Source organism: Pseudorasbora parva, chromosome 14, assembly GCF_024679245.1.
Source record: "Pseudorasbora parva isolate DD20220531a chromosome 14, ASM2467924v1, whole genome shotgun sequence".
Taxonomy (NCBI): domain Eukaryota; kingdom Metazoa; phylum Chordata; class Actinopteri; order Cypriniformes; family Gobionidae; genus Pseudorasbora; species Pseudorasbora parva.
The window spans coordinates 3,750,039-3,777,154 of record NC_090185.1 but is presented as its reverse complement, the minus strand read 5'-3'; the positions used below and the strand labels follow the sequence as shown (position 1 = coordinate 3,777,154).

Sequence of the window (27,116 nt, the reverse complement as noted above, 5' to 3'; positions counted from 1 at the left end):
GAAACACACACACACACATCTCGGATGCTCAGATTTAACATCACACTCTCATTTTTGGGTGAACTATCCCTTTAAAGGCCAATTGTTCTTAATAATTAATTTATGTTTCTTATGGAAGTTTCATCGAAGAAAAGTAAAACATGCTACTCCATCAAGACAGGACATGGGTTTCCCATGCTAATGTGCTTGGGCGTAAAAATGTTTCGCTTTCTTGCCTTGGTGCCTTTATTTCATCCAATATCCAGCACAAATTTGTTAAATCCCTTCTGTTTCTGTCAGATTATCATGGGCAGGATGGGCTTTCCTCGTGCGGTCGAACAGACTGCCTCTTAGGGCACAAAATCTTGGCGAAGGCCCGGCGAAAGCTACTATGGCAAAGTGGGTAGAGGAAAGGGTTGATGGCCGAGTTGAGCCAAAGGAGCCAGAAAGTGACTTCGTACCAATGATGTTCCACACAAGTGCCACTGCAGGCAGCCCGAATGATCATAAGGAGGGTGTACGGTGCCCAACACACCCCAAAAACACACACTATGACCGCCAAAGACTTGGCAATCTTCTTATCTCGAGAGAGGCGTGCATGTCCTCCGCTTCTGCAAGGACCGCATGCGTTTGACGCGTCCTGCGCTCGTATTATACGCGTCCTTACCCACCCGCCGAACAACCCTCGTTTCTTAATGGTCGTCTTCATTGTCAAAGACACGGAGTGTGTGCTGCTGGGATCGCCGCTGGATGAAGGCGAAACCTCTTCGCCGTCTTCGATAGCGGCCGAAATTGTCGCCGGCCTGCCGGTGGAAGCCTTGCGCGTTTTCACGAAAAAGACGGACGAGGCTTGTCCGTCGATGACCCTCCATCCGTCCTCCTTCTCCACCTCCACGTGTGCCATGCGACTCCGGTTACGCCGCTGGATGTTGAGATAGATGCTGAAGTTGAAGAAGGCCACGGAGATGAACGGCGAGAAGAACTCGAAGGTAGACGCGGAGAGCAGGAAGTACCAGGTGCAGTAGAACTCGGCGAAACATTCGTCCTCCGGAACGATGCTTTCTCCGACCATCAGTTCCCAGAAAACGATGGCTGGACCGTAGAGGAGGAACGCCAAAAGCCACACCGCTAACATCTTGACCACCGCCAAACGAGTGACTCCCTGCTGGGCTCGGTACCTCACCTACAGAATAAGGCAAGGTGAGTTTATTTATATAGCACATTTCATACACGATGGCAATTCAAAGTGCTTTACATTAAAATTAAAGGGTTAGTTCACCCAAAAATAAAATGTCTGTCATTAACTCCTCTCCCTAATGTCGCTCCACACCCGTAAGACCTCCGTTCATCTTCACACACAGTTTAAGATATTTTATATTTAGTCTGAGAGCGTATGCAAGTGTATGCACACTATACTGTCCATGTCCAGAAAGGGAATAAAAACATCATCACAGTAGTCCATATGAGACATCAGTGGGTTAATTAGAGTCTCTTGAAGCATCCAAAATACATTTGGGTCCAAAAATAACAAAAACTACGACTTTATTCAGCATTGTCTTCTCTTCCGTGTTTGTGTTCAATCCTCAAATAAAGATTCAAACGGTTCTGAATCAGTGAATCGATTCATGATTCGGATCACCAATGTCACGTGATTTCAGCAGTTTGACTCGCGATCCGAATCATGAATCAATTTGCTGATTCATAACCGTTTGAATCTTTATTTGAGGATTGAACACAAACCCAGAAGAGAAGCCAATGCTGAATAAAGTCGTAGTTTTTGTTATTTTTGGACCCAAATGTATTTTGGATGCTTCAAGAGACTCTAATTAACCCACTGATGTCTCATATGGACTACTGTGATGATGTTTTTATTCCCTTTCTGGACATGGACAGTATAGTGTGCATACACTTGCATACGCTCTCGGACTAAATATAAAATATCTTAAACTGTGTGTGAAGATGAACGGAGGTCTTACGGGTGTGGAGCGACATTAGGGGGAGGAGTTAATGACAGACATTTCATTTTGGGGTGAACTATCCCTTTAAATTCAAATAGTGGTAACGTATGCATAAGAAATAAGAACAACACAGCAGGAATAAACACTTTAGTTTGAGAAGGCAGCTGAAAGAATATCTGACTATATCAATGCATGATGTGGATCAAAGAAATATGCCTAATTATAGTTTCACAAAGAGCTCAAATGAATAAAATAATTATTATAGTCAGACAGCCCTAACCAATAATGATAATCAACCGATGCATAAGAAATAGAAATATACAGTTATAAAGAGAATTAAAAGGAATATGATGATGTATAGATAAAATAACAATAACCAAAAGATAAGAAGGCATAGATCCGTACAGTGCTCAGAGCTCATTCAGTAAATGCTCAGATGTGTTCTGAGTCTGGATTTGAATGTGGCGACTGTTGGAGCACATCTGATCTGTTCGGGAAGCTGGAGCCGGATTTATGAACATATTCTTAAGAAAAAAGTTAAGTTCAAAATTCTGAAGATAAATTCGAAGAAGTTGGTAAGAATGTTCCTAAGTGCAATTCTTGAAAAATTCTTCAGAAGTTCTGAAATATTCTCTTAAGAACATCTTCATTTTTTACTTAACCCCTTAAGTGTCACTGGCCCACCGGTGGGCCCATTTGCCACTGCATGTTTAAAACAATTATATCCTATATTTATCCTGATCTAATGTTGACAAACTATATATCATTCGAAAGCTTATGAACTCAAGATTCATCCTGTGAAAACCGTTTTGAAATCGGACCTTGTGTTACCATGGAAACGGTGCTCTAAATTATTACAGCGGGCTCCTCCCCAAGTCGCGTCGTCATGTTTCATATTTATTTAACTACTTTATAATAAAAACCTTTTCTAATCTTAACAAAACAAATATTGTCGGAAAGGTCTGAGTCTCACGGTTCTACATCTGAAAACACTTTTGTGATATATTTACACAAAAATATATACATTTGACACAGGAAATTGCATTAAAAAATATCAATGGAATTTCAATGACACCCGGTGGCTATTTGTGGTACAACGCCTAAACAAAACCTCATGGGAACTTGAATTTTTGTGATATCAACTTCAAATTCGGAACACAAATTGATTAGACATATGGCTTTGATTTGATAGTAATTATAGAGTACACATTATTTTGTAACATATATATTTATATTAAATATTAAATATCTAGTACAGTATATTTGATTTACAGTAAATTTAAACTTCCATAACTTTTTTATACTTTAATTTTTTGAAGTGATTTCACTTGAGCAATATTCCGCTGTATTGCAGTGTCTTCACTGTCTTCTTTAAAATGAGACCCAAAGCATTATTGAATTGCAACCATTTAAGTGTGGATAGTGAATTTTCATGTATATTTTCAAAAAGGGGGGTGACAGTTAAGGCGTTAAGAAGAAAATAAATGGTGTTATTTTATTGAAAGATATTACTGAAGACTCGCTGAATGAAAAACACTTCAAAGTCTGTCTTTTTGCGCTTCCTGCAGATTACCGTAGATATCATAATAAGTGTGAAGCCTGTTTTCCTCATGACTGGCTTGACGGGAGTAAATCACTAAGTTTTTAACTTCCTGGGACCCAGAAAAAAAAAGTTTGTTAGAATTTTCTATTTTTTAATGTCATTGCATTGTTTAGAGCATAAGAAACAAATGGACAACATTTTTTGCTGAAAAATAATATTTTATTCATATGTTATGATGTGTCCTCTGTAGTTGACACCAGGAATCAGTTGTTCAAATTAAATGACATGAAATTGCATGTATAGGCAAAAACAATGGGATTTATTTTTAATTTACCAATTAATTGTTTGTTTCAGGATTTTTTTTAAACAAACTTTGTTTAAAGATGATTCTGAACTATGTTATGAAAGATATAACTGAAAGCTTTGATATAACATTTTTACTTTATGCAATATGTGGGTAAAATGGCCATCCTTGGAAATTCCCATTCAATACAATATATCGATACACTGCATCTAATTTGCATATTAATATATTCCTGGTGCAACATGTAATAATAAAAAAAAGTGTAATAATAGGAGTAATAGATGGCAACATTTTCATAATGTATGTAATATTTCATAGGAATATTGTTATGTAATTTATTTCCAAAATCATAATTTCTGTCTCCAAAATGCCTGATAAACATGATTTATGTCCCGGTGTCCTCTACAGTGGACATTTATGAAATCAATGCCCTGTGTTGTAACAAAAAGCCATATTTTGATTAGAAACCCCATAGCATTTTCCTGAGATGTTGATTTATAACAAACAATTAGAAAATGAATCAGATTTAAATTATAATTACTAAATATTATCATATTTCCATAAGAGTGCTAAACTTTTTTTTAAAGACCAAGAAAATGTTGTTGTCCTGGTGAAAACCACCAAATGTTTGGTATCAGTGCAAAGCCCCGAATGTGCTCTTTAAAGGACATGCTGACTTAAAACTGTGACGTGTATGATGTCAGAGAAATTCACTAAAATATAATGTCCACTACAGTGGGCAAAAGTCTATTACTGGGTCGGTAAAATCTGTATTTTATAAGAGCCTAAATGTTTATCAAGAACGCTGCTCGGGTACCAAGGATCGGTCGTTAGATCTACACAAGACGAATCATATCTCAGAGACATCCAGAGCCCGCGGCAGACGCCAGAAGAACTGGCCGAGGAAAGGCTGCTCTCGGCGGGTTAACGAGCGCTGAACACACGCTGACCGCCTGGATCTCATAACTCCGAAAACGGCAGATAAAATTGTCAAATAGGCGCTCTCTTCATAAATAAACCACAGATTGAATCTTTAAACAAGTACATTCTCGCCTGAAAAAGTCTTAAAACTACTGTTTGTGACACAATAACAGTAGTATTTTTAATTTACCGTACGAGTTTCTCGTCCGCTATTGTCTTGCTGGTTGGTGCGATCTTTGCCAGTTTTATACTCGTCCTCGTCCATATGGTACTATTAGTTATAAATATTATATTTAGCTAGCTACTGTTATGTTGTAATGCTTAAAGGGTTACTTCAGCGATTAGCATATGGCTTTGTATCAGTAGAAACCCTGGAGTATATTCAAATGATCGTGCTCCCCCCTCATATCCCCCTGAGACAAGAGATTTATGCATTTTATTTCTGGAAAAATTCCTCCTATGATGCAAATTGATGATATTTGCATCATAGGAGGAATGTTTGGCCAAAGGCTAAAGACTACAGCCAGCAGAGGGAGCCATTTCCGCATGTTTTCAACTCGTGCATGAGGGATGGAGATCTCACTCACAGCTCAGCTCAGCTCAGGCTTTAATTTAAACGGATGCTGAGCAATGTAAGTGTTTTAACTTCTCAAATTAATGTCTATGAAAGTTAAGCTTGCAAAGGCATGAACTGAAACGCGCCAGACTGAACTCGCGTTGTGAATGTGTGTCGCGAGTGTGATCACGATTACCTGAGAGCTCATCAGCTCATTTATGATGTTAAATGTAATCTGACTCCTAATCTGAGTAAGTGCTGTTAGACTCACGGCAACTCGATCGTTATATTGAACACACACGTTCAGTTTTTAATTGTACTTCTCTAACTCAGTCACAGTAATCCAGTAGCGGTGGCTTTGGGAATGGCACAGGGCAGTGAAGCATTCTGGGAATTGTAGTCTTTCATCCCCATGAGACAAAAATACATTTTCTGTCTTTTCTCAGTCTAGAAGACACCAAATTCAAAAGTAATTTCACATTTCTACCACACTGATGACCCAGTTTAAATACAGATTCATCTTCCCAGCGCTGAAGTACCCCTTTAATATTTGAAACAAACCAATAAATTGGTTAAACATCTTGCATTTGGGTATTTAAGGTAGATAGAGGTTATCCTCACTTTAAGAAGTTATTTACGATGATTTTTAAGAACATTCTTTTCGTGAAAATGAATTCTTCTTAAATTTTATCTTAAGAACAATCATAAGAAAAAAGATAAGAACATTTTTTAAGAAGTTTTTAGGAATACAAAATATTCTTATATTTTTTCTTAAGTTAGAAAATAAGAAGAAATTGGCATTTAAGAATAATTTTATTCTTAAGAATATTTATGTCCAACTGCGGCTGGCATGATAGCTAAGAGCAGACTCTCCTTGCTTTGAGTGAACTCTTGGTATTTCTAACTGACTTGATCTGAGTGATCTGTTGGGTTTGTCAGCATATCCGCGATGTATTGAGGTCCTAACCGGCACATAGATGGATTAAAGTCTAATGAGAGAGACACATAGTACAGTCATAAATTGGCATTGAAGCAATCCCTGGCAGCTATCGCACTCTATAAAGTCCATGCACAGTGTGAATGCCTCTTCTTCTTCATGATTTATTCAACTCACATCCTAGAAGTCTGAGCACAGCGGGGAAAAAGAACGAATCTCGGCTCTGCAGAGCTGATCGGTTATACAGCGAGCTACTAATGCTATTATAAGTCAATCAGTGTGCTCAATTAATCGGATTATGTCAAATTACAATTAACCGTCAATAAAAGATCAAGACGAGTGACTAAATCACTTTGAGCCACGAATACTGAGCTGTTCAAATGATGTGTCTGAAGCAACTACTTCCTGGACAGCTGCTTTTAAACCGTGTGTATGGTAAAAACTGGTATACAGATAAATATACGATGCAAAAAAATGCTTTTCTTACTTAAAATTAGCAAAATAATCTGTCAATGGGGTGAGCATCTTGTTTCTGTTTGAATTAAGATTATTTTGCTCATTTTAAGCAAAAACTTGCTCAATCTTGAATTATTACCCCCCAAAACCAAACAATAACTTTTGCTCGTCTAGTAAATGCTTCGTAATGTAAGAATGTTTCGATATTTGGACTGGAAATAAGACTAAAATACTAAGTAAGAAGAGCATGTGTTTAGCAGTGTAACACTGGCTCTATCTCAACCTAGCAAGCTGCCATGCATTCATAAATGAGGCATTTACACAAACAGTCCCAGACTTTTTAACCCTGTTAAGATAATCGCCTGGAAAACATAATCTTTTTTTTTTTAATGGAGCTGTTTATTGAACATTTAGACGAAATCTAAAACATTGTCGAGTATCATATTTAATACATCAGGCTGTTATGGCTCGCATTATATAGTGAGAATATGCAGCTCACACTCATTTCAGACATTCAAAAATATGCAAATGCTGATGTTTATATGGACAAACAGATGCAATTGTAATGCTTGTAATATAAATCAATATCATTATAGCAGATGCATAGACTAGGTAAACTCAGCCTGATCTGCCAGCGATTTGATTTCGCCCGGCAACTCAGTCTGGAAACGCATACATTCATCTCTACTGCTGCTGTTACACTTTTGTGGGAACCGATCACAGACTGGATTATCCACCTCTTGGCGGATTTAACACAATGACAGATAGAGAAGCGAAGGGCCCTTGCCCGTTGATCACGCCTCTTGTGGTCTGATTGGTTGAAGGACTATCCAATTGCGTTCAGAGTCATTTGAACAATGCCCATTGATCACGCCTCTTGTGGTCTGATTGGCTGAAAGACTATCCAATTGCGTTCAGAGTCATTTGAACAATGCCCATTGATCACGCCTCTTGTGGTCTGATTGGTTGAAAGACTATCCAATTGCGTACAGAGTCATTTGAACAATCCCCGTTGATCACGCTTCTTGTGGTCTGATTGGTTGAAGGACTATCCGATTGAGTACAGAGTAATTTGAACAATCCCCGTTGATCACGCCTCTTGTAGTCTGATTGGTTGAAGGGCTAACCAATTGCGTGCAGAGTCATTTGAATAATGTTCGTTGATCACGCCTCTTGTGGTCTGATTGGTTGAAGGACTATCCAATTGCGTACAGAGTCATTTGAACAATCCCCGTTGATCACGCCTCTTGTGGTCTGATTGGTTGAAGGACTATCCAATTGCGTACAGAGTCATTTGAACAATCCCCGTTGATCACGCTTCTTGTGGTGTGATTGGTTGAAAGACTATCCAATTGAGTACAGAGTCATTTGAACAATCCCCGTTGATCACGCTTCTTGTGGTGTGATTGGTTGAAAGACTATCCAATTGAGTACAGAGTAATTTGAACAATCCCCATTGATCACGCCTCTTGTGTTCTAATTGGTTGAAAGACTATCCAATTGCGTACAGAGTCATTTGAACAATCCCCGTTGATCACGCTTCTTGTGGTGTGATTGGTTGAAAGACTATCCAATTGAGTACAGAGTAATTTGAACAATCCCCGTTGATCACGCCTCTTGTAGTCTGATTGGTTGAAGGGCTAACCAATTGCGTGCAGAGTCATTTGAATAATGTTCGTTGATCACGCCTCTTGTGGTCTGATTGGTTGAAGGACTATCCAATTGCGTACAGAGTCATTTGAACAATCCCCGTTGATCACGCCTCTTGTGGTCTGATTGGTTGAAGGACTATCCAATTGAGTACAGAGTAATTTAAACAATCCCCGTTGATCACGCCTCTTGTGCAGTAGAAAATACAGAGCAAACTCCACAGACCAATGTTCAATCTTAAACTGAGCTTGGTCTGGGGATAGCCAGACACGTGCATAAAATGCATATAAATATTAATGTCTGGCAATAATATGTCTTAAGCCCTATTCGGACGGTAATTGTTTCTCACGTGGAAGTCTGTAAAAATAAATTAGCATGCCACCTCGTGATAAACTTGTGCATTCAGATAGCGATTTATTCACGATGGAGGAGCGAATTCTGGGAACACTGTTCGTGTGCTCAATAACATGATTGTCTGCTAGTAATAAAATGATATATGCTTGGTATAATAAGAATAAATGCATATTTAATTGAATAATAGGAAAATAATATTTCTAATTATTATTTAATTATTTAAATCTGTTCAAAAATAGGAAGACATATAGATGCACATTATAGTTGTATCTCAAAATAAAGGATGTTGTTTTACTCCACATAGAAAAAGGACCGAAATAAGTGAACAAACCTCTTATTCACATGAGGTCAACATAACGCTGCTTCGTTATTTTAAAATGTATTTGATATTTTTTGAGCTGTGATGAAATATATTGCTCTTGTAAATACTTTTCAATTATAGCATTTCAGTAATAAAAGTCTAGACCTTTAAAATGCATCCAAATTACAACCGTACGGTGCTCCGCAGTGGTCAAAAAGGATATAAACAGTGAATATTGAAGCATCTCTTCTTAAAAAAAGAGATGTGGATTCGGACGGCAATTAAATCACCGACTAGCCCCTGTAAATGATGAAAATACCTTACGACCCCACGAGAAACAATTACCGTCAGAATAGGGCTTTAGTCAGATTATATTTAAAACGGATAATGCAATGCAAGACAATGATGATTAACAGATACAAATAAACCTACCTCAGAAGCCTGATGATCATATTTGTTATTCATGATTTTTATAATAAATGAGGTCTGGATAATCAGGTAAACCTGAGTACCTTATGTTTACTTGATATAAACCACTAAAGATTTAACACACACTGACAAACAAGTCTAACCTATCAATCTGATGCCTGTAGTAGATTGTACGTTTACATCATGCCTCAGAAATTTCCCGTCAAATACGATAGGCTCTATATATTTGACAGAAGTATAAACTCACCTAAAGGATTATTAGGAACACCTGTTCAATTTCTCATTAATGCAATTATCTAATTAACCAATCACATGGCAGTTGCTTCAGTGCATTTAGGGGTGTGGTCCTGGTCAAGACAATCTCCTGAACTCCAAACTGAATGTCAGAATGGGAAAGAAAGGTGATTTAAGCCGTTTTGAGCGTGGCATGGTTGTTGGTGCCAGACGGGCCGGTCTGATTATTTCACAATCTGCTCAGTTACTGGGATTTCCACACACAACCATTTCTAGGGTTTACAAAGAATGGTGTGAAAAGGGAAAAACATCCAGTATGCAGCAGTCCTGTGGGAGAAAATGCCTTGTTGATGCTCGAGGTCAGAGGAGAATGGGCCGACTGATTAAAACTGATAGAAGAGCAACTTTGACTGAAATAAGCACTCGTTACAACCGAGGTATGGAGCAAAGCATTTGTGAAGCCACAACACACACAACCTTGAGGCGGATGGGCTATAACAGCAGAAGACCCCACCGGGTACCACTCATCTCCACTACAGATAGGAAAAAGAGGCGGCAATTTGCATGAGCTCACCAAAACTGGACAGCTGAAGACTGGAAAAATGTTGCCTGGTCTGATGAGTCTCGATTTCTGTTGAGACATTCAGATGGAAGAGTCAGAATTTGGCGTAAACAGAATGAGAACATGGATCCATCATGCCTTGTTACCACTGTGCAGGCTGGTGGTGGTGGTGTAATGGTGTGGGGGATGTTTTCTTGGCACACTTTAGGCCCCTTAGTGCCAATTGGGCATCGTTTAAATGCCACGGCCTACCTGAGCATTGTTTCTGACCATGTCCATCCCTTTATGACCACCATGTCCCCATCCTCTGATGGCTACTTCCAGCAGGATAATGCACCATGTCACAAAGCTCAATCATTTCAAATTGGTTTCTTGAACATGACAATGAGTTGACTGTCCTAAAATGGCTGCCACAGTCACCAGATCTCAACCCAATAGAGCATCTTTGGGATGTGGTGGAACGGGAGCTTCGTGCCCTGGATGTGCATCCCACAAATCTCCATCAACTGCAAGATGCTATCCTATCTATATGGGCCAACATTTCTAAAGAATGCTTTCAGCACCTTGTTGAATCAATGCCACGTAGAATTAAGGCAGTTCTGAAGGGGAAAGGGGGTCAAACACAGTATTAGTGTGTGCTCCTAATAATCCTTTAGGTGAGTGTATTTTGGCATACGCATAACTGACAAACATGGTTTTCTCCAATGATGGACGGTGTGACAATAAGGCTGTCTTCGCCATAGCACCTCGCTCTCTAGAGTCCATCCTGAAACACTTTTCATTTCAGTAATTTTAAAATGACAATTGGAAAGATGACAACCAGAGAAAGGAATCAGCTATTCGGAAAAGACAGGAGGCCTCAAGGGTGTCTTGTTATGAACTAATGCCGTTTCAGCTCTGAAATTACTGCAAATAATCGTTGTCTTGAGGGAATGAGGAAGATGAGCACAAACATCACAGCATTTCACACCTTCTAGTGCCCTTAAACTGGATTCTGGGGCATCAGAGCTGGCAAATAAGTTTTGTTGACACAATCCCAATCTCCGTTTTGATGTGCCGCCCCCTCAACAAGCACTACACTGCAAAAAATGCTCTTCTTACTTAATCATTTAGTCTTGCTTCCGGTCTAAATATCTAACAATTCCTAAATCAAGATGCATTTACTAGATCAGTAAAACGACATTGAAATCTTTCCGTCCAATCAGAAATAGGATTATTTCTCTCACCCCATTGGCAGATGCCTGTTTTAAGCAAAAACTCACTTCATTTTTGAGATTTTTCCCCAAAAAACAAGCACAAATATATCATGTCATTTTACTTATCTAGTAAATGCATCTTAATTTAAGAATATTTAGATATTTGGACTGGAAACAAGAAAAAAATATTAAATAAGAAGAGCATTTTTTGCAGTGTAGTGTTTGCTTTTCCCCCCCAAGCCTGAGGTCAGGGATCATTGTTATGGTAATGCCCATGCAGTGCACAAAAGCTAATGGATGTATAGTACACGCTTATTAAAGAAAGATACATTTTTGACTTAATTCACCACTAAGGATAATAATTAAACAAAATCAGACATGCTTGTCAAATGCCAAACTGATACCATCACATAATCCGGTACTTTAGTCTTTTTTTAAATGTCATTTTCAATGCGTTTCACTTGATGGATCGTTATTCTTTCAAAAGCCATTACTGTAAAGCCCATAGACATGTTGTCAACAGGAAGTAGCGTTAATACTGTTAAACAATGAGTACTTCAAAAGAGCTGGATACGAAATGAGCATTCGCAAATTTCAATGCATTATGCATGAGGCCACAGAATAAACTCCTTGGATGTCACTGCGTATTAAAATTTGCTCACTGCCGTCTAGATATTCAGTCACAAGCGGCTAAATTACATTTCAAATGTGTTATTGTAGCGCATGTCTACGCCTTAATGTTTCTTAACAATTCTGGCACTACTTTCTATGCAGGAAATCAATATTTGCATTGCATAATTCTCTCGAGCCCTTCACGGGAACGTCAAAAGCCGCTTGAAACGAGGGCTGGGATCTACGTATTTTCTTCCGTCTTTCACAGCGGGGCATCAATCCCATGTTTTCTGAGCGTATTTAGCGGTTTCTGTGAATGTGAAGAGAACCCAGATTCAACATGGAGATAAATGCACACATTGAATGGAAAAACTTCCTTCCCCTTCCTTCTTTTTATGATTTCGGCAGAAGAGCTGACGTGGTTTTCAAAGCTCGCAGCCACTTCAGATCCTCTACTTTACAACTCGGCATAAAGTAGTTAATCGGTGGCCAGCTACTCCTTAAAAACTAGTTAGATACACAACAAGCTACATTAAAGCAATTCATAATTCAATCAGAGCAGTATTTATCTGGCTCAAAAATAAGGGATTTGAATGAATGAATCTTGATTGATGCGACAGAAGAATTTACACTAAATACAACTTTTTACATCCAAACAAACCGATTAACAACGAATCAGCCAATGCTATATGTGACCACAAAACCAGTCATAAGTCGCACGGGTATATCTGTGGCAATAGCCAACAATACATTGCATGGGTCAAAATTATCATTTTTTTCTTTTATGCCTAAAATCATTCATATAGTAAAGGGACAGTTCACCCCAAAATTAAAATCCTGTCCTCTTGTTGTTGTTTTTTTAAATCTGTATGGGTTTCTTTCTTCTGTTGAATACAAAAGATAGTATTTTGAAGAATGTCCTATTGACTTCCATAGTATTTTTTTCCTGGGGAATACAAAACCAACCCATTGGGCCACTGAATCTGCTTAATGACAACAGCTGGGGCTACAGCCTTAGTCCTAATGGGTTGTTATCATTGCTATCATAATCCAGTGTTCGGTATTTTGCGTATGTGAGTTTTTGTTGTAGGTGGCTATAAAAAAATAAAATAAAAATAAAAAAATTGTGTACTGTGCTAATTAACTGAGACTTCTCACAGCTCTTACTGGCCTTGTTTGTTTGTTGCTTCTATTGCTCTCCCCTTTTTTGTAAGTCGCTTTGGATAAAAGCGTCTGCTAAATGATTAAATGTAAATGTAAGGGACCTTGGGCCTGTTTGATTGCCCATATTCTTCAAAATATATTATTTTGTGTTCAGCAGAAGAAAGTAACTCATACAGGTTTAAAATTTAATTACATAAAAAAGTAATATTTTTGTGTAAAGACCCTTTCATATGAACATTTTAATAATAAGCCATAAAAATGCTAATTCACGGACGTACAGTAGAGGATGCCGCTCAAACCTTTCACGGAAGAATCAGACGCAGCAGAAACTTTAACACTTACTTCACCAATAATGTTTATATATATATATATATATATATATATATATATATATATATATATATATATATATATATATATATAAATCTCATGGTTTAACGGAATCATCGATGGTCAGCAGGAAATGCATTGGTCAATAAAGTCAGATTACATGAATGCAAATATATTTGTTTTATTTAAAATGTAATTATTGCAGGCTTGCAGTTTTCTGATTTTACATTTGACTGATTTTATTCATTTTGCAGAATACCGAATCTGTTTTTCATGCAAGTGAGATGAGTAAATGCTCACATTTCGTCTAAAAATACAATAACCATCAAGTTTACACACACACACACACACACACACACACACACACACACACACACACACACACACACACACACACACACACCTCTGCATTTACTCCTGATTGTTCTCAACATGGGGACAGGAGAGCTGTCCGTCAATAAATAGGAGAACGAAGTAACTTGCTTTCCTTTTTTTTTTAAAGTAACTCCGATATTTTGTTGTAAATTTGAAAAGTAATCCATTACTTTACTAGTTACTTGAAAAAGTAATCTGATTATGTAATCCAGGTTACTTGTAATAAACCAACACTGGGTAAAAAAAACCCCCCAAAAAACAAGAGGGTAGGATTTTCATTTTTGGGTGAACTGTCCCTTCATTATATTATATTCCATGAAGATATTTAGTAAATGTCCTACCGTAAAAATATCAAAAAAGTATTATTAGTAGTAACATGCATTGCTAAGGACTTCATTTGGTCAACTTTAAAGGTGATTTTCTCAATATTTAGATTTTTTTGCACCCTCAGATTCCAGATCTTGGCCAAATATTGTCTTATCCCAACAAATCATGCATCAGTGGAAAGCATATTTATCCAAAATACCCAATTTCAAATGGACCCTTATGACTGGTTTTGTGGCCCAGGGTCACATATAAGTTTTTCATAACTTGCAGGTTGTTTGCTTGGTGTTTTACTTTCATTAGCCTATAGAAAACTGGCAGTGCATCTTGTATTGTAATTATTACTTAAGTTTATGGATTTTTTTTTTTTAAAGAATGGACTGACAGGGGCCCCTTGACATTAGCCTTGCTTTGGCCCCCAGAAGTGTAGGATCGGCACTGTATATTAGAGAATATTTCTGAATATAGACATACAAATAAAGAATAAAGTAGCTTGTTACTGAAAAACGTTGTTATTTTACTCCCTAACCCTGTTTAGACCATCAATTAAACCGCAACACAAAGACAGTCTGTAATTGGATTCCTTACAGTAGCCGGTTTGAGTATGTGCTTGTTTTCGACATGACTTTTAGCCGTGTGGTTTTCATCATAAGCCTCTCTCAGAGTGTAAAGGTCAGGAATGGGGGAAGTCTTGTTATAGTCCCTCACCGGGAGTCATTATAGTCCATAGAACTACTGAGATGCCTATTTGTTCAAAATATCTGTCAGCGGTGTGCCAGTCGTACACCGAAAGTCAATCAAGCCACTACAGATATGTAATAAAATGAGTGTCACGTGACTAAAAGAACACCTTTGCAACAATACAGCGGTGCAGTGAAGTGCAGCATAATGAGCACTTCCTGCATTCGTTACAAAACAAACCCAGTGAGCATTATATGTGCACTTCTGACACAAAAAAAAGAGCTGTGCTAAAAGATAGGAAGCATTACATATTTGCTGAATGAAATCCAATACTTGTTGGAGATTCTCTGCCGGTTTTATGAAAGAAGAAGAAAATGCAAACATGACCTGGATGTTTTCTGCTTTACTACATCTAACCAGCCACAGGGGAAAAAAAAGATTATATATTTATAAACTCATTTTTATTGTAACTTTGACAAATGTTCATTCTTTTGGTTCTTTCACGCTGGATGTGAATTTGATGCGCGATAGTTTTATTTTTTCATCACCTCATGGGTGTTGGAAGCAAAAAATAAGTGTAAGGGTCCTCTTTTAGAAAAATTGTACTTGAGTAGATGCCATTTACCTTAAGTACAAATATATCACCTTGTTAAAAAAACGTCTGGTTGGGCCGGACAAATTTAGAGTGGCAATAGTGACGTGCTCTGCATAATGCAGCGTTCCTGACACCCGTAACCCGTGTTTTTCCCAACCTTCTACCCATGAATCTCCACTGGAATGGCCGTTAAACACGAGATTCCCAACCGTGAACTCGTACTAGATCGATTACGAGCTCTGAATGTATGTTTGCCACATCCGTCATGTTTGTAGTTTTTTAACACTCTTTATCCGCGTTTGTATTTCTAATCGAATCCTCGTCCAACTAGTAATGGATTGTGGGCAATATCAGCCGATAAAGTGTGCGTCGATCCGCACTTCTGACCGGAAATAGAAAAACAATCCGTGTATAATACAATATTATGTTCATAAAGTTAAAAAAAATCATAATTTCACTAATTCCATTCAAAAAGTGAAACTTGTATAATATATTCATTCATTACACACAGACTAATATATTTCAAATGTTTATTTCTTTTAATTTTGATGATTATAACTGACAACTATAAGTAATATCCCAAATTAGAATATTACTTAAGACCAATACAAAGAAAGGATTTTTAGAAATCTTGGCCAGCTGAAAAGTAAGAGCCTGTTCAGCACTCAATACTCAGTTGTGTCTCCTTTAGCCTGAATTACTGCAGCGATGCGGCGTGGCATGGAGTCGGTCAGTCTGTGGCTCGGCTCAGGTGTTATGAGAGCCCAGGTTGCTCTGACAGTGGCCTTCAGCTCTTCTGCATTGTTGGGTCTGGCATATCTCATCTTCCTCTTCACAACCCCAGAGATTTATTAAGGTCAGGCGAGTTTGCTGGCCAATTAAGAACAGGGATACCATGTTCCTCAAACCAGGTACTGGTTGCTTTTGGCACTGTGTGCAGGTGCCAAGTCCTGTTGGAAAATGAAATCTGCATCTCCATAAAGTTGGTCAGCAGCAGGAAGCATGAAGTGCTCTAAAACTTCTTATTATGTAATCTTCTTTGTAAATCTATGTAATATTACTATGTAATCTATGTAATATTATGTAAACTTCTTATACAGCTGTGTTGACCTTTGACCTCAGAAAACACAGTGGACCAACACCAGCAGATGCCATGGCACCCCAAACCATCACTGACTGTGGAAACTTTACACTGGACCTCAAGCAGCGTGGATTGTGTGCCTCTCCTCTCTTCCTCCAGACTCTGGGACGATGATTTCCAAAGGAAATGCAAAATTTACATCCATCAGAGAATATAACTTTGGAGCACTCAGCAGTCCGTTTTGTCTTTAGCCCAGGTGAGATGCTTCTGACGCTGTCTTTTTGTTCAAGAGTGGCTTGACACAAGGAATGTGACAGCTGAAACCCATGTCTCGCATACGTCTGTGCGCAGTAATCCTTAAAGCGCTGACTCCAGCTGCAGTCCACTCTTTGTGAATCTCTCGCACATTTTTGAATGGGTTTTGTTTCACAATCCTCTCCAGGGTGCGGTTATCCCTATTGCTCATACACTTTTTTCTAGCACATCTTTTCCTTCCCTTCACCTCTCTATTAATGTGCTTGGACACAGAGCTCTGTGAACAGCCAGCCTCTTTTGAAATGACCTTTTATGTCTTGCCCTCATTGTGCAAGGTGTCAATGGTCGTCTTTTAGAAAACTGTTAAGTCAGCAGTCTTCCCCATGATTGTGTATCCTACAGAACTAGACTGAGAGATCATTTAAAATTATTTTCAGGTGTTTTGAGTTAATCAGCTGATTAAAGTGTCTTCAATATTGAACTTTTTCACAATTTTCTAAGATACTGAATGTGAGATTATTCTTAGTTGTCAGTTATAATCATCAAAATGAAAAGAAGAATATATTAGTCTGTGTGTAAGGAATGAATATAATATACAAGTTTCACTTTTTGAATGGAAGTAGTGTAATAAATCAACTTTTTGATTATATTCTAATTTTATGACCAGCACATGTACTACGATTTGGGACACACTAGTTCTAGTTTAGTATTATTGGGACACAGCAGCAGTAAAACATTACGTGTTTCGTTTTAGTTCGGATGTAGACAGCTCAGTTGGTTTTGGAACAGAGCCCAAGTTTGGATTTTTAATATCCTACTGGTCTTAAGGTTGAGTCAATATGAATTATGAATATATATTGAAGATGCCATTTGTGAATAACATAGTGGGTATTTGCAGTAATTTGCACTGAAAAATTCATGACCACAGAGAGGTAGAATACTGGATCCACAGAGGATGCTGGCTTCATCCGTCTGGTGGGCCGCTCTTATCTACGATCTGTCACGACTCATTTGCTTATTATTCATCTGATTGCAATAACAGTCTTCAGCATCTTGTGGTTTTTGTGAAGAACTCATTTGTTTCAAACAAAGGGAAATTAGCAGTGCATCATCTGAGGCTCCAAGCAAAACTGGTGCGTTTGTGTTAAAGAAACAGCAATATCTGAAGAACATAACATGTTGTGTGCATGGGTGCCAAACCCTTTAAATAGTGCATTCACTTTAAAATCCACACACACGTTTTGCTGGTTTCTCTAATGATGCTCTGCAAATTCCCTTTGTTCACAAAACTCACAAGTTAAAATCGAAATAGATGTTTGACGAGAAAAATGATTGTGATTAAGAAAAGTTTCTATTAGGACAGTAGGTCAGTTCATGATATCAGCTGGTTTATTATGCCAAGTGCCTGAAAAGCTCTTACATTTCTTATGAAGAAAGAATATGCCAAAATCCATTGCAATGAGCTCAGTGAAAACATAAACCCAATATGGTGGACAAAACGAGAAAAATGTCAGCGGTTAATATATTTAACCCTCCTGCTGTGTTGAAAATCTGGGTACACCTTTTGTTCCGTTTCATCCTTATCGGTTTCCGTGCAATTTGCCAAGTCAACTCTACAAAGAAAAAGTGTTCATGGGAAACCAGAAAACCTCTATTGTAGTTTGTCAAAGACAAGAAGAAATTACGAACCCCTGTTGCGGTAAAAAAAAAAAAAACAATATAGGTGTGAATAGCTTCTGCCTTTTGGGTTGAGAAAATGGTTCCTCAAACTTATTTTCAATACTGCAACAGATCTCAAAAAACAAACAAAAAAACCTAACAATCAAAAACATCATTTTATAGACTTTAAACTCCCAGTGAAATCTCCCTGGATGATTCAGAAGACAAGTCTTCAGTTTCGAATAAACTTCACAAGTTTCCCACGCACTTCATATTTCAGTCTTTGAGAAGCTACAATAAGGGTTTTCTTGAGTCTTTGCCGTTTTGATTTTCATTTAGTTGCATGGAAACCAATGTGGGCTCATTTAACGCCAACACAATCGATTTAACCCCAGCCTTTCCAAATAAATATCGAAACTTTGCATGCACGTTCATGACCCTAAAAGAGAAAAAGTAGCTACATTTCAAGAAGAAATAATCAATGTTTCAATCGAGTGACCCGAAACACAATATTACACTGAAACCAGTTCAATCTAATCTAGAGTCTTGAGATTGACAACCTGGATTCACTTTCAGTTTCTGGAAAATAAGTAGCAGGAAAATTATATAAATTTTTCTGTTGTTCTGATGTCAAAACTTAGATATTAATGTGTTTCAGATAACATACACGGCAAAAATTTTTGTTTTTTAACATTATTTTTTCCTTGTTTCCAGTCCAAATATATAACAATTCTGAAATCAAGAAATCAAGTAAAATAACATAAGAAATTTTGGTAACACTTTATTTTAAGGTTCAGTTATTATTAACTATTAGCGTGCATATTACTATGATATTGTCTGTTTATTAGCACTTATAAAGCTCATATTAATGCCTTATTCTGCATGAGCTTATTCTACATCCCTTAATCCGACCCAATACCTAAACTTAAACGCTACAAAAACTACCTTACTAACTATTAATAAGCAGTAAATTAGGAGTTTATTGAGGAAAAAGTTGGAGTTAATAGTGAATATGTGTTCCCCTCACTAAAGTGTTTTTGAAATTTTTTCTTGTTTTGTTGAAAATCAAATCTAAATGAAGAGAGTTTTTGCTTAAAACAGTTGAAATGATCTGCCAATGGGGTGAGAAAAATAATATTATTTCTGTTTGGGACGGAAACAAGAAACAAAATTTCAATCAGAAATAAGATTATTTTTCTCACCCCATTGGCAGATCATTTCAACTGTTTTAAGCAAAAATATCTCATGTCGTTTACTGATCTAGTAAATGCATCTTGATTTAAGAATTGTTAGATATTTAGACTAGAAACAAGACAAAATGACTGAGTAAGAAGAGCATTTTTTTTGTTTAATATCTGAGGTTTCTCCTTCATTGCATTAACTCGGTGAACTTTAAATTTTAAGGCAGCCATGCAGGTAACCAATAATGCAGTGCATGTGTGTTTGAACCAAGCGGCAACCTCCCGCGATCTCTCTTGAAGCCAATACGGAAGTAATGTAAACTGCAGTTCTTCAACTGGCCACTAGAGCGGCTCCAGAAGGAGCAGAATCTCATTGAGCCCTATGTTAAAATTCTCAACTTTAAAGCAGAAAAAAACATCTTCACAGTCTGGTACAAATTGTGGTTTTGGCTTATAAGGCTAATTTTGATCTTCATGACAACTCTGAGGGGGGTGAATTTTTTTATAACTCATTCGTTTCCGTTATATAAAGCCTTAAAGTTCTGCATAATTAATGGCGTGGTTACAAGTGGATAGCCATTAATCCGCCGTCTATAGTTATTGCGTCACCTCAGCTCGGCGCACATCCCGCCTTTTTGCCCATTTTCTGTTATCCGGGAGTGACACGCGATGACTCGCTCCCAAGATGGCAACGCCCAGCTCATCTCTACTTTAAGCTTCAGAACGGCTTATCGGAATCCTATGGGTGACGTCACGGACGCTACGTCCATATTTTTTTACAGTCTATGGTTTGAACAGAAAAGAATTTGACTTTTTGCGTGAGCTATTACGTTAGTAGACTAATCAGGGGTTGATACTTACAGCTCTGGTAACGGACAGGAATCGATCATAGCTGATTAAAACGATATTGAAGACGGACGCCGTGCACAATAAGTAGTCCATCACAAGCCACAGTTTGCAGAGTCCACGTCCCAGCATCCACCTGCCCGTCAAGATGTAGGGCATATACAAAGGGATGCAAAAAGCCCCTGGAAAAGAGACACAATTGACTCCATCATCTATCAATCAATCAATCAATCAATCAATCAATCAACTTTATTTATATCGCGCTTTTCCAATGCCGATTGTTTCAAAGCAGCTTCACAGTGTCAAACAGGACAATATTGCGACAAAATTAGATTTGTCTGTACAGTCGTTCTGGAGTAAACAGTGATGTTATCAGCTTATTTTAATTTATCATAGAGAGACAATGTTGGCAGATCAGTAATATAGTTTATAGAATTAAATAAGACCTAATTCATTCATTTTATTTGTATATTTAGTTGAATAACTTCATAATGTTAGTGTCCCTAACTGAGCAAGCCAAGCCAAAGGCGACCAAAGGAACCCAAACTCCATCAGGGCATGAGGAGAAAAATAAACCTGAGAGAAACCAGACTCAGTTCTGCTCTGGCCTTTTAACACACAGTGGAGGATTATTATTCTGCCAACATTACAGGTCAGAAATAATGTTAGATCTGAATATTAGAAAGTTCTGGGTATAAGGCAAGGCAAGGCAAGTTTATTTGTATAGCACATTTCATACCCAATGGCAATTCAAAGTGCTTTACATAGAAATTAATTAAAATAGTGGTAACAAATGCATGAGAAAAAAAGAATACCATATGGACGAATAAAAAATTAAAAACAAGCATAGTTAAAACAGTCGTAAAGATAATAATAGTAATTAAAATAAATAAAAAAATAAAAAAATAAAATGGTCAGATCCACAATAGTGGTCTGATATAAAAATAAACATTCTTCAGTTTACAGCCTTCATACATGTACCATCTTAATTAGATCACCTCTCCTTCATTTCTTTCTCAAACACGTTCATAACATCCATTTTAATCACTATTCCCTGATTTTTACTCAGAAACCTTCTTGTTAAAACCCTTACTCACTCATCATACCCTCCACAGATTTACACATACTCAAACCTTATTGTCAAACTTACTATTTCCATCAAACCCAGTTTTCACTCATCATATTTAACTCAAAAGAACATATAAAATAAACAATAACCAGAGATAAGAACAAAGGTAAACTAAAACAATTATAAAAGAATAAAGAGATAAGATAGGGTGCAATCAGTCGGCCGTACAGTGCTCATTCAGTAAATGCTCAGCTAAACAGATGTGTTTTGAGTCTGGATTTGAATGTGGCTACTGTTGGAGCACATCTGATCTGTTCAGGAACTGCGGCTGGCATGATAGCTAAAAGCAGACTCTCCTTGCTTTGAGTGAACTCTTGGTATTTCTAACTGACTTGATCCTGCTGATCTGAGTGATCTGTTGGGTTTATATTTAATCAGCATATCTGCGATGTATTGGGGTCCTAGGTCATTGAGTGATTTTGTATAACACAAGAGGCGGGTTTATTTAGGATGGCGTGTCGATTACACAAGAATATTAATATTTGAAAGATCAGAGTCATCGCGTCGGAGACTGGTTTATTGAGGATGACGTGTCGGTGAGGCAAATTCAGAGAAGACACTAATTAAACGGATATCAGCTGGTTATAATAAGGCTTGCATCAATAACCACACTCCTCTCCTGGACAGGATATAATAGACTCTTCAGAGCTCAAAATCAATGGATCATGTCATAAAGGAGTCGCTTCACAATATGACAGATAAACCTGAGACATTATCAAAAAGCCATCGAGCAGCAAAGGGAGTGGTGGCTCCTCTCGGAGCTTTTCTGTACCTAAAGCATCAAGAGGAAGCTTTTTAACAAAGGCATACAAAGCAACAATCTCTAGTCTTTGAGGGATCTACACTCACCTAAAGGATTATTAGGAACACCATACTAATAACTGCCTTAATTCTCCGTGGCATTGATCAACAAGGTGCTGAAAGCATTGTTTAGAAATGTTGGCCCATATTGATAGGAGAGCATCTTGCAGTTGATGGAGATTTGTGGGATGCACATCCAGGGCACGAAGCTCCCGTTCCACCACATCCCAAAGATGCTCTATTGGGTTGAGATCTGGTGACTGTGGCGGCCATTTTAGTACAGTCAACTCATTGTCATGTTCAAGAAACCAATTTGAAATGATTGAGCTTTGTGACATGGTGCATTATCCTGCTGGAAGTAGCCATCAGAGGATGGGCACATGGTGGTCATAAAGGGATGGAGATGGTCAGAAACAATGCTCAGGTAGGTCGTGGCATTTAAACGATGCCCAATTGGCACTAAGGGTCCTAAAGTGTGCCAAGAAAACATCCCCCACACCATTACACCACCACCACCAGCCTGCACAGTGGGAACAAGGCACGATGGATCCATGTTCTCATTCTGTTCACCATCTGAATGTCTCAACAGAAATCGAGACTCATCTGACCAGGCAGCATTTTTCCAGTCTTCAACTGGCCAATTTTGGTGAGCTTGTGCAAATTGTCGCCTCTTTTTCCTATTTGTAGTGGAGATGAGTGGTACCCGGTGGGGTCTTCTGCTGTTGTAGCCCATCCGCCTCAAGGTTGTGTGTGTTGTGGCTTCACAAATGCTTTGCTGTATACCTCTGTTGTAACGAGTGGTTATTTCAGTCAAAGTTGCTCTTCTATCAGCTTGAATCAGTCGGCCCATTCTCCTCTGACCTCGAGCATCAACAAGGCATTTTCGCCCACAGGACTGCTGCATACTGGATGCTCTTCCCTTTTCACACCATTCTTTGTAAACCCTAGAAATGGTTGTGCGTGAAAATCCCAGTAACTGAGCAGATTGTGAAATACTCAGACTGGCCCGTCTGGCACCAACAACCATGCCACGCTCAAAACGGCTTAAATCTCCTTTCTTTCCCATTCTGACATTCAGTTTGGAGTTCAGGAGATTGTCTTGACCAGGACCACACCCCTAAAGGCATTGAAGAACTGCCATGTGATTGGTTGATTAGATAAGTGCATTAATGAGAAATTGAACATGTGTTCCTAATAATCCTTTAGGTGAGTTTATACTACTGTCAAATATATAGAGCTGGTTGGCATTTGAGAGACGGAGGACGTGCGGATCTTGAAATGAACTGCAGATAGGATCTCGTCTGTTAATGCACTCTTAATCCAAGCCTATAATTTGGTGCCAGCGCTCAACAGACCAGCAGAGAACTAACGGTCTCCGTCTCAGAGCTGCAGATGGATGTAATCGTTCTTATTCCAACCTCAGGCTAAGCTTCGCAAGAACATCAATATTAATGACAGAATGCATGGCCCATTGAGACATCTGGATCTAGTTAGCTTTACGTCAACCATTGTGGGGGTTTCTTCGCCCAGTATGATGATATAGTATCATCATATTTCAAACAAACATCCAAATTCAGAAACAAAATGAAATGTTAATATGTATTTATAAACGTAAGACCGACACACTTCTCACAGAGTTATTGGACCAGTTACACAGAAATGCAAATAATTCAATTTAAATAAGTGTGCATGGCCATCTCTGACTTATTCCTGGCAGGAAATAAGCTTTGTTATGTTGAGGTTTGGTCTAATCACTCTTTTAGCTTTCAAGATGAGTTCGGAGAAATGTGGTTTAAATCCATTTCCTGCAAATCAATAATAATAATGTGGTAGGGACTCCAAGTCATCTGTGATCAGGATTATGAACGGACACGAGCTCTCAAAGTGACCGCAGTTTACACTCATCAAATGACGACAGGCCATCCTAATGAATACTGACTCGGCAAAGCTTGGCAAAAAAGAAATGCACAATAACTAGATTAATACTGCCTGTTTTTTGTGTGTGTTTTTTTTAGATTTGATCAGTTATTAACATTGAATGATAACTTGTCCGATTAACAGAAGTGCTAGAAGTCAATATTGTGCAAAACTAACAACTGATTTAAGACGTGTTGTGCATACACTCATTTAGCTCCCAAAGCATTTGGGGTGTTTTAACCTACCCAGTGGTGTGGCTAAATGTATGCTTAAAACAACCCCATTGATGGGTTTATGCATTTTCAACCCAACTTGGATTTTTTTTAACCCAGCCTTTTTTAGAGTGCATCTGATTTGCTGTTATTAAATTGCATTACGTACACATCAGCCACACTGCACCCTTAAAGCACTGCAAAAAATGCTTTTCTTACTCAGTATTTGTGTCTTGTTTCTAGTCAAAATATCTAAAAATTCTTACATTAAGAAACATTTACTAGTAAAGTAAAAATTATTGTCTTGTTTTGGGGAAAAATAACTCAAAATGAAGAGAGTTTGTGCTTAAAATAAGATAAATAATCTGCCAATGGGGTGAGAAAATAATCTTGTTTATCTTATTTTAAGCAAAAACTCTCTTCATTTTGAGTTATTTTCCCCCAAAAGCAAGACAATAACTTTTGCTTGTCTAGTAAATACTTCATGTTTTAAGACATTTTAGATGTTTAGACTAGAAACAAGACACAAATACTATTTTTGCAGTGTGTCAGTGTTTGCATCACCCATTTCAATCGATATAAGTCTAGATTAATCTATGAAACTTTTATTTGCACTCTCATTTGAGCCAATATTCCCAAATCTCTCATTGGGATTTACAGTGGGATTTGCACCTGTTGAACAAAGGGAGTCACATATGACTCCATGACATGAATTTAATGCATGCATGATATTTTATATTCAACACAGAAAAAAATAGGGTGTCAAAATTGTCACCCTATTTTTACAACCGCTACAACCGGTACAACCGCTTGTCTCTGGGGCAGGACCCTTAAAAGGACATCTTTGTACTATTTTTACCACAAAAAGGTCCATAGTAGTACCTTAAGGTACGCATTTGTACTAATACACACCTTTTAGGAGTAAAAAAAGATATCTTTTTAAGGGTACTGCCCCAGAGACAAGCGGTTGTTACCCCTAAAGGGACAATTTTGACACCCTATTTTTCTGTGTATATGAAGCATTGCGAGTTAAATAACACGCACGTTTCTACATACCGACGAGGAAGTCTGATATTGCCAAATTAAGGAAGAAGTAATTGCATTGATTTCTGAGGCTCTTGTCCACGACGAAGGCGAGAATAACCAACGCGTTCCCGACCACCACCACGACCACCAGGATGGCCATCAGGATCGCCAGAATGACCATCGTGTACCCGGGGAAGGGAGCCACATCCGAGCTGACGGCCGTGCTGTTGGCGCTGGAAGAATTGAAGCAGGTAACCATTGTCAGATCGAGGACATTTGGAGAACCAGCAACAGGTCTGAAGTCATCATGTGAAGCTTTTCCCGCTGACAATGACGACAAATGAGTTTTCATCCCTTTAGGGTCGCGTTAACTTCAGCGCGCGGCGGATAAATCTCCTCTCTGGAGTCTCCAAACGCCGGAGGATTGCGCTCATCTTTGAAGCTTCCCGTGCTGTGCCTGAAACGCGTGATATGAAGCGACTCCTACCTGCGGGGAGCTCCATGAAGACGTTAAGTCAAGTGCTCGCAACTGAGTTTCTGCTCTAGGATTTTTTCCCAAACCAAACAGCGCGTTCCCGTCAGGCGCGCACGTCAACTGTTGCGCACTCCCGCTGGATACAGATACGAGATGAACGCAAAACTACATTAAGTATAATTTTTAGTAAGTTATAAGTTTTTAAGCGTAATAAATCATTTAACTTCTTTTTTGTTTGTGTGTGCAAATTCTCTTGTTTTATGAATGTTTAGACATTTTCAACAGAAAAAAAAGACATTGATGAATTGGTATGTAGTCTAGTCATTATTTACTAATTATGTTGCTGCATATCTGTCTTCCGATCTTTTGGTTTTGGTCTATACGGCTAATTTTGCCCTTCATGACGACTGCAAGGGGGTGAATTTATTTATAACTCATTCGTTTACGTTATATAAAGCGTTAAAGTTCTGCATAATTAAGGGCGTGGCCACTTTGAGTGACAGGTGGTGGATTGCCGTAGTCTGCTGTCTGTTAGTCATCACGTCACCTAAGCTCCGCCCACGTCCCGCCTCTTTGCCCGTTTTCTGTTATCCGGGCGTGACCGACTTTACGCTTTAGAAATGCTCTTCCAAATCCTACGGCTCCATATTTTTTATAATCTATGGTTTGTGCCAATGTAATCCAACGTCGTCTGGACCCCAAAAACTTATTTTGTGTTCTGCAGATTAAGTAAGTCCTCTGTTCTTAAAGATCTAGTGTTACACTGCAAAAAATGCTCTTCTTATTTAGTATTTTTTTCTTGTTTCCAGTCCAAATATCTAAATATTCTTAAATCAAGATGCATTTACTAGATCAGTAAAACGACCTAAGATATTTTTTCTTGTTTTGTTGAAAATCAAATCTAAATCTGCCAATGATCTGCCAATTCTGTTCGGGACAGAAACAAGAAACGAGTATTTTCTCACCCCATTGGCAGATCATTTTGCCTGTTTTAAGCAAAAACTCACTTCATTTAGATTTGATTTTCAACAAAACAAGAAAAAATATCTCGTCGTTTTACTGATCTAGTAAAT

At 38.2% G+C, this 27,116-nt stretch overlaps 1 protein-coding gene across 1 annotated transcript; it reads right to left on the bottom strand.

The window, feature by feature from the left end:
- On the bottom strand, positions 1-26,191 carry LOC137039379 (histamine H3 receptor). Its single transcript, XM_067414700.1, has 3 exons — positions 25,599-26,191; positions 20,499-20,665; positions 1-1,162 (listed from the first exon to the last, which is right to left on the bottom strand). Exons 1-3 carry the CDS (start codon positions 25,918-25,920, stop codon positions 284-286), a joined length of 1,368 nt encoding a protein of 455 aa, XP_067270801.1. The 5' UTR covers positions 25,921-26,191; the 3' UTR covers positions 1-283.
- Positions 26,192-27,116: the final 925 nt, after the last annotated feature.

Bases quoted from the DNA above. Each gene is read 5' to 3' on its own strand.
- LOC137039379 (XM_067414700.1), bottom strand. From the start codon at position 25,920: ATGAAAACTCATTTGTCGTCATTGTCAGCGGGAAAAGCTTCACATGAT. The intron at 20,666-25,598 runs GTATGTAGAAAC...TCTCTTTTCCAG, and splicing joins AATATCAGACTTCCTCGTCG to GGGCTTTTTGCATCCCTTTG. The intron at 1,163-20,498 runs GTAAGTATCAAC...CTTATTCTGTAG, and splicing joins TCCTGTCCGTTACCAGAGCT to GTGAGGTACCGAGCCCAGCA.